At 29.5% G+C, this 8,715-nt stretch overlaps 3 protein-coding genes across 5 annotated transcripts in view; 1 reads left to right on the forward strand and 2 right to left on the reverse strand.

Annotated features, from left to right (window-relative positions):
* Window positions 1-294: 294 nt before the first annotated feature.
* On the reverse strand, window positions 295-1,109 carry LOC111676910 (succinate dehydrogenase cytochrome b560 subunit, mitochondrial). The gene is made up of 2 exons (XM_023437920.2): window positions 974-1,109; window positions 295-908 (listed from the first exon to the last, which is right to left on the reverse strand). Coding segments are annotated over exons 1-2 (516 nt in total). The 5' UTR covers window positions 976-1,109; the 3' UTR covers window positions 295-394.
* A 942-nt stretch (window positions 1,110-2,051) lies between these two features.
* LOC111676926 (translationally-controlled tumor protein homolog) lies at window positions 2,052-3,235 on the forward strand. Its single transcript, XM_023437934.2, has one exon. The coding sequence runs from the start codon at window positions 2,228-2,230 to the stop codon at window positions 2,744-2,746; it is 519 nt and encodes a 172-aa protein (XP_023293702.2). The 5' UTR covers window positions 2,052-2,227; the 3' UTR covers window positions 2,747-3,235.
* Window positions 3,236-5,900: 2,665 nt separating this feature from the next.
* The window catches only part of LOC111676904 (zinc transporter 7), a 4,365-nt gene continuing 1,550 nt past the window's right edge, over window positions 5,901-8,715 (reverse strand). For all 3 annotated transcript variants that reach the window (XM_046950144.1, XM_023437913.2, XM_023437912.2), the window contains one exon: window positions 5,901-6,787. In XM_046950144.1, coding sequence (XP_046806100.1) covers window positions 6,297-6,787 — 491 coding nt within the window. In that variant the 3' untranslated portion in view covers window positions 5,901-6,296. The remainder of the gene's footprint in view (window positions 6,788-8,715) is intronic.

Raw genomic sequence — 8,715 nt, forward strand, 5'->3', positions numbered from 1 at the left:
AAAAGTGAGTGTTACTATTACACTAACAAATTTTCTATTTATTAATTGTCGACAAATTTTCAACTATATTCCTTAAAAGGATCTTTTCAAGTAATATTAAATGGAAATGGTGTAGTTTAGCAAAAACAAAAAATAAATGTTGCGTTTTATATACATTTTAAAATCATTACTTTTGTTAAACGAAACAAATACCTAAAATTACCGACTCTCTCTAAAACTCACAGAAAAAACAATTTAATTATTCCCCAAATTATTGCATAATCGCGCAACGCATTTTAAAAAAAACATAAACAATGGATGGAAAAAACTTTATAACTTATTTATTTCGTAAATGAGAGCCCACACAGCACTTGGACACGGTAATTTTCTAAAATTTAACACAGATTTTTCAGTTTTACAAAGCAGCCAAAATACCAGCCAAAACAAATGAAAAACCAAGCATTGCATAACCAGTTGAATAAACTTCCTTGATTTTCAAGAAACGACCAGTATCCCACAACAAATGACGAATACCGTTGGCTGTGTGATAAGCCAAGGGATAGGCAATCAAAAATTTCATTACAGACAATGTTCCTGCGTTCAAGTGTAAGCCCTCAATAACGGCAGCATAGTTGGCAATATCTTGGGGAGAGCTGAGAGCAGCTAAACCAAGACCCCAAACGGCAGTACCCAGAACAATGCCAGTGGCACGATGAGTCAACGACAACAAAGAGGTCAATTGGGGCTTGTAAATGGTCAAGTGAGGGGACATTTCACGACCCAAGCGGATATTTTTATCGGAGAATGATTCCTCTTTAACGGTGCTGGCTGCAGGTACAACTTTCATTGTTACATGCCTTTGGGCTTGGGCCATTTGCAAGCCTTGGCGCAAAGCAGGTGAACGAATAAGGGAACGTGTTACGGCATACCTGTTTATATAAATAATTACCATTTAAATTATTAAAATCTTAAAAAATTATATAAAAAAACTTACATTTTTTAAACCACGAAAAAACTTAAGTTGGTCGAAAAAAAATACCACTGACAATGCTTGTTCTTTTTTGCTTACAGATGTCAATAATATTAATAGAACTTGGCAGCACTATTTAAATGTCAGTATAAATGTTGTTTATAGGTTGGTACTGTTAATCTATTACCATATTAAAGTTTTATTTTAATAAAAAATACTGTTACAAAAAAACAAGTAAATTATAAATATATTTCATAAGAACTGAAAACCATATTAAAATTTTCTATAGAAAAATATTGCATATTTTTAGCATTTTTTTTATAGAAAACTAAAGCTAATTCTCAATTTTGAAAATAAAACTAATTATGATTCTCAGCAAATTTTCTAAAGAAAACTAATGCTGATTCTCAGCGAAACCTGTATCGGAAACTAATGCTGATTTTCAAAAAAATTTCTTAAAAAAATTCAGCTAATTTTCTACGAACAACTAATGCAGATTCTTCAAAATTTGTCTATAGTAAACATTTGAAAGTTCTCAGCAAGATTTTTTTATAAAAATTTAATGCAGATTTTAACTAAATTTTCGATAAATTACTAATATTGATTCTCATCTATTAACAAAAAGAAACAAAACAAATAAATATTTTCAATAGAAAACTAATGATTATCCTTAGAAAGGTTCTACATAAATGTTGTACTAATCTTAACAAAATTTATATCAACAAATTGTATACATAAATACAAAAAATATCCTAATTTATTCAAAATCTCTCTCCATGACTTTATCTAAATTTTAAAATGCAACACTGTTTTTCATACTTTCAAATGCAGCTTTGTGAATCTATTACAAATATTACCGTTTGACAGCCGCCAACTTATAGCATCACTCACAGTTGCAAATAAATAGTATTCAATGAAATATTTTTGCAAATAACAACAAAAAAATCATATATAATTACTTAAAAATCTCTAAAACTTAAAGCTAAAATTATTTTATATGTTAAACTTTCAAATTCAACAATGATAATATTAATTTGTTTTCGTATAGAACACCTATTATCTACTACTTTTTCGAAAAGGCTAAGACGGCAACACTGTTTGGACGTCGCCATTAAATTTTCTTCAACGTTGCCGAATTCTTTCTTTTCGCTGTTGATTTGAGCGCGTGGCAAACGTCGTGTGTCCGGATTCCCGCAATTTGTATCCTCTCGGTGTGTGACTGTGTGAATTTATTTTTTAATTTTTTTTTACCAACAAATAAAAACCAACCTCGACATCATGAAAATCTACAAGGATATCATTACTGGTGATGAAATGTTCGCCGATACCTATAAAATAAAATTGGTCGATGATGTAATTTACGAGGTTTATGGCAAAGTAGTCAGCCGCAGCGAAGGTGATATCAAAATTGAAGGTTTCAATCCCTCAGCCGAAGAAGCCGATGAAGGTACCGAAACCGCTGTCGAGACCGGTGTCGATATTGTCCTCAATCACCGTTTGCAAGAATGCTTTGCTTTCGGCGATAAGAAGGGCTTCACCTTGTACTTGAAGGATTACATGAAGAAGGTGTTGGCTGAATTGGAAAAGAGAGCCCCCGATCAAATCGATGTTTTCAAGAACAACATGAACAAGGTAATGAAGGAAATCTTGGGCCGTTTCAAGGATTTGCAATTCTTCACTGGTGAATCTATGGACTGCGACGGTATGGTTGCTATGTGTGAGTACCGTGATATCGATGGCCAAAGTGTGCCCGTCCTTATGTTCTTCAAACACGGCTTGGAAGAAGAAAAGTGCTAATTCAACCTGAACAACAACAACAGAAAGCTCTTTTTATACACTTACAAACGCATTAAATATTTAGTTTCAATTTTTTAATTTTTTTTATAATAATTTAAGTTAACACATAAACACGGACTATGTTTTGGACGAAATTCTTAGAGATGTTTCAGTTTCTTAACGTAAAAATTTAACATTAATTTATAATTGGTTTCATGATTTTATATTGTCGTAATGAAAGCAAAAACATAGAAGACAACTTCATAAATAAAATAAATATGTAAAACTTATATTAAATAAAAAAACAATAGAAATTATGTATTTAAGAAAATCAAAGTCTTGTAAATGCCTTAATGAAATTGTAATTACAGAAAGAGAATTTAAGTCTGCCGAGAAATCTGGTAACAGAACACTTAAAAAACTCCTTCCAACAGCAGCAGCTTGCAAAACAAAGAATTTATTAAATTAATAAAAAAAATATGATTCTCTTTCTAGACCTAAAAACATAAAGCAAAAGCATTTTTTTCTTTTATTTCCATATGTTGTGTTTAGGCAGTTTAAAAATTATTTTAAAATATAATAACTAAAAGAAAGCATGTATTTAAAAAAAGAAAACGTGGAAAATTATATATCATACAAAAATATTGCGGACAAAAAATAAATAAAACAAAACTATAAAAATGTCTTGAATTTCTGGGGAAATGGCGAAAGAAATCACAGCAATATTGATGAGTCATTTGCATTTTTCGCTAAACCACAGCAATATGGTGGTGGTGGTGCAATGATTTATCATCTTGTAATACAGTTACAGTTCTTTGAACTGTAATTTTCCCACATTCTCATACACCAGTTTCTGTTTTTCTTTTGCTATGCACTTTTTTCTACTTGTCTTCTATGTCGTGCTTAAAATAGGTTAAGGCTGGGTAGTGTTTAACCTATTTTCTTTTTTTTACCTTTTCATGCATTTTCTTTGTTGTATGTACTTGCAAATTCTAGAAACCTAACCTCAATATTGCATAGTCTGCTTAAAATAAACTTCAGAAAACCTAAATGTTTACAGTTATTAATTTGATTGTAGTTAATTGTTTTTATTTATTGTTTACATTATGTAAACAGTTTGTTGTTAAATTAAATAGTGTTGTTTTTGTTTTTCAATAATATCGCATCCATATTTATACAAACTTGTTGCAAATTTTCATATTTTCTAAAAAAAAAACAACCGCATGGCAGATTCCTGCGCCGACCTATATTAACGACGTTGGCTGTTTAAAACCGCCTGTAAGCCGCATACATTTTTCGCTGTTTTTCTTTAAAAATTTTTAACGATATTAAATAATAACGGATTTCGAATGATTGAAAAGCGTTAAACTATCATAAAGTACTTTGTGTAATAATCTATATATATATATATAAAAGAGTAGCATTACTGACTGACTGATTCATCATCGCACAGCCCAAACGGCTGTACCTAGAATCATGAAATTTTGATAGTAGATGTGTTTTTGGTTATGTAGATCCACTAAGGAGGTATTTTTGGAAATTTGCACATTTACGGATAAAAAGGGGAAAAACGAGTAAAACAGGTTTTCTTAAATATCTTACATAATATTAGTGATACAAGAAAAAATTTTAAATGCACCTGTATATATTCTTAAAATGAGCAGATGGGTGTCTGGTACTTTTTTGAAATTCATACCTTTAAGGGATAAAAATGTGTAACAAAGGTGATTTTGGTAGCTTTTTCAGCCCTTTATAACTTTTAAACTAATTAACATAATCAAATTTTTCTAAATATTTTGGATACATATCTCAAAATTATGAGACACCTGTTTCGTACTTTTTTAAATTCAGTCCTTTTTGGGTGTAAAAGGGACAAAACTGTATTTATGGTACTTTTTTTTAGCACATTAAGAAAACTTTTTCGGTTTATTGAATTATTCATATTAAATTACGGACAAACTCTGTAATTTTTATTGTAATAAAATTTTTGGTATTTCACTGGGGAAAAAGTACCAAAAAGGGAAAAAACGGGAAATTTAATTTTATTCAAACTCATTGAGCCAACTTTTATAAAATTTCAAAAAGTAGTTTATTTACTCACACAAAATAAACTATTGGTATATTATTTTGGAATTCGAGTACTAAGGCCTATATAGAACCAAATTCGAGTAAATTGTTTGGTAGCTGTTTTAAAGCACAATTTTTCTGGAATAAATGAATGCAGATTTAAATCGTTTGAGTTTTATCTGTGATATGTAGATTTAAATACGGAACATTTTGTAAACTTAATTCTCGAAAAAGTATATTTCTAAGCGAAAAGGGGAAACATTGTACTCATTTTTATTAGTACTTTCCACTTAGGTAAACTTTATTCCACTTTTGGTACTTTTTCTTCCTTCAAATGATACTCAATGTATGTTCTTTAATATGAACTGAAAACACATGATTATTAAACATACACGGTCCTCATTGAATAAGATCCTTTAAGAGACAACTTTTTAGTACTTTTTATCTCATCAATTGTAGTTTTTTTTTTAATTTTCTAAAATATTCAACCTGGGAACATTAATTTTAACATACATGGTCTTGACTGAATAATATTCTGGAAGTGGGAACTATTTGGTACTTTTCTATTATTCAAATGGATTCTTTGTAATGGTCCTTATTATATCAGAATTTATTGAAAGAGATCTTTGTACTTTTTCGTTTTTCCGATAGTACTTTTTGATATTTTTACGATATTGAACATAACTTATAACTTATAAAAGCATTAAAATTATCTCAGATATTTATAATTTCCAAAATATACAAACTTATCAAGAAAACAACAATTTCAATAAAAAAACTTATTTATTTACAATTCAAATTAGTTTTTCTTTTAATTTTTTTCAACTATTTTCTTAGTAAATATTTATACAACTGAATGCTGCACTTGGGGTATTTTTTTTTTAATTTTATTCTATTGTTTGTTTATTTTTTAAGTTTTCTTAAATTTTTTTTATTAGTAAAATGACAGTCCTTTTGTAGTGATATATTTCTATTTAGATCGTTTAATTTTGTTCTTAATAAATATATAGCATATAAATTTTCTAAACATTTTTTTTGTTTATAATTTGGTGTTGTTGGAATGATTAAATAATTTTAAAAATAATAAAAGAACAATTAATTAAGGGACTTAAAATTTTAACTGTTCGTTTATTTGTTAGTTTTGTTTCTCTTGTTAAATACTACTTTGTGTTTGTGTAATAAGAATGAACAGTTTTTTTAAAAATTAATATAATTTTAAAATCAACACTAAAAAAATTTCAATTAAGAACTTAGTTCTACATTTTCTAAATAATAAAATTAAAAAACTTGGAAAATGAAATTATCCTTAAAATTTCTAAGTAGTAGATTTTTTAACAAATTGCTAATGTAAAGTAATAGTAACGTTATTGGTACAAAAAAAATCCAAACAAAACTGTTATTATTAATATTGAGAAAAATAATTTGCAAAACAGGCTTTCTTGTTTTACATATTCTATTTTAAATATTGTACATACATATAAATAAAACTAAAAAGAAAAGTTTATCACACATAATCCAATTGTATATAGATTTGTTTAACGCCTATTGATTCGAAAATCATACGTGTATGCGAAACAACATATTTTGGATCAATATTACGTGATACTTCTAGTTTTATAGCACCTACAAAGACATCCGAACAAAGAGTCCAAAAGTGAGGCTCTTGTACTGCATAAACACCGGCCAAACCGGTGACTTTTTGATAGCACTGAGGTAGTAAACGATCTAAACTGACCGGTTGTCTTTGCATCAATACATAAATTGATTCTTTGATGAGACTCAAGACGGACAGAACAATTAGGATAGAGATGAAAATGGAACAGATTGGATCGGCTATCATCCAGCCGAATAAATGCATGAGAACAGCAGAAATAATAACACCTACAGAGCCGAGTGTATCGGCTAAAATGTGCAGGAAGACACCGCGCATAATTTGTGAATTGCTACCGCCAACTTCATCGTTGTGCGAGTGACCGCCATGTGAGTGACCGTGACCTTTAATAAATAAGGCGGAAAGGTATAAATATATATGGAAATGATTTATCATTGAATTAAAAATTAACTAAAACAGAACAAGAACTGAATTAGAACTAGATCTGAACTTGAACTAGAACGAAACTAGAACTGAACAAGAACTGAACCAGAACTGAACTAAAACTGAACTACAACTCAACTAGATCTGAACTAGACCTGAACTAGAACTGAACTAGAACTGAACTAGAACTGAACTAGATCTGAACTAGAACTGAACTAGAAATGAAATAAAACTGAACTAGAACTGAAAAGAACTGAAATATAACTGAATTAGAACTGAACTAGAAATGAAATAAAACTGAACTAAAACTGAAAAGAACTGAAATATAACTGAATTAGAACTGAACTATAACTTAACTAGATCTGAACTAGAACTGAACTAGAACTGAACTAGAACTGAACTAGAACTGAACTAGAACTGAACTGGAACTGAACTAGAACTAACCTAGAACTGAACTAGAACTGAACTAGAAATGAACTACAAATGAACTAGAAATGAACTAGAACTGAACCAGAACTGAACTAGAACTGAACTAGAACTGAACTAGAACTAGAACTGAACTAGAACTGAACTAGAACTGAACTAGAACTGAACTAGAACTGAACTAGAACTGAACTAGAACTGAACTGGAACTGAACTAGAACTAACCTAGAACTGAACTAGAACTGAAGTAGAACTGAACTAGAACTGAACTAGAACTGAACTAGAATTGAACTAGAATTGAACTAGAATTGAACTAGAACTGAACTAGAACTGAACAAGAACTGAACTAGAACTGAACTAGAACTGAACTAGAACTGAACTAGAACTGAACTAAAATAGAACATAAAGTTTATATAGTTCAAACTTAGTCTGTGTAAGAGTTAAAGATGTGTTATGATCCCATTCGAAAATTAAAAGAATAAAAGAATGAATACATAAAAAAGATTATAAGTAAGGTAAATGGAGTTTATTAAAAATGTGAGAAAAGAATTTGATCATCATACATATAGTAGGATTTTAATATTTAATTTTTTTAGTAAAGAAAATCAGTGTCTTGCTAACATAACATTTAATGGAAACATCTTAAGTGAAACACATTCTTTAAAACCTTCCCAGCGACGACCAACAACTAAGAAGGAAGAACATACAGCTAATATTAACTCCTACAATGAAACCATCAAGTAAATATTAGTACTACTTCTAGTACTAAACATTATTTTCCATTTTAACTCTATATATTTTTTGCTGATTAACATTTCTTTTATTTCTTATTCCTGTTGCAGACCGAGCGATTGTACAGTTCTTACCTCCACAAAGTTTAGCAGTTTCTTTTTACTTGTTCATCGTTCTGCATGTCTTAAGTGGTTGTCATCGTCAACATACTTTTTTGTCGTTTTATATTTTATTCTGGTGCTTAAAAACCTTCACTTACATTTTATGTTGTCTAAAGCAGCCGCGGGTTGCAGCAGGCTTGAAAGGGAAAAACTTTCTTTTCCTTGGTAGCTGCAGTAAATTGAGTGCAACAATAACTTATTTGCATGAAGTGAAAAAAGACATTCTTGTCTCCTTTTCTTGCTTAAGACAACAATTGTGGTAAATAGACACAAATTAATTTAAGGCAGAGTTTGTTAAATAATAATTGTGCCTTCAAATATTTTCACTTTTTTTCAAAAAAGAGATAAAACAGTTAATAAAGTAAAAGGGAATGTTTAGACGTTTTAGTTTATTATAATTACGGAATTAACTTAAGGAATTTTTACTTGTACATAAGTATATATAAGTTCTGGTACTATTCTAGTTCGGTACTAGTTCAGTTCTAGTTCAGTTCTAGTTCAGTTCTAGTTCAGTTCTAGTTCAGTTCTAGTTCAGTTCTAGTTCAGTTCTAGTTCAGTTCTAGTTCAGTTCT

This window comes from Lucilia cuprina, chromosome 4 (assembly GCF_022045245.1).
Source record: "Lucilia cuprina isolate Lc7/37 chromosome 4, ASM2204524v1, whole genome shotgun sequence".
NCBI lineage: Eukaryota > Metazoa > Arthropoda > Insecta > Diptera > Calliphoridae > Lucilia > Lucilia cuprina.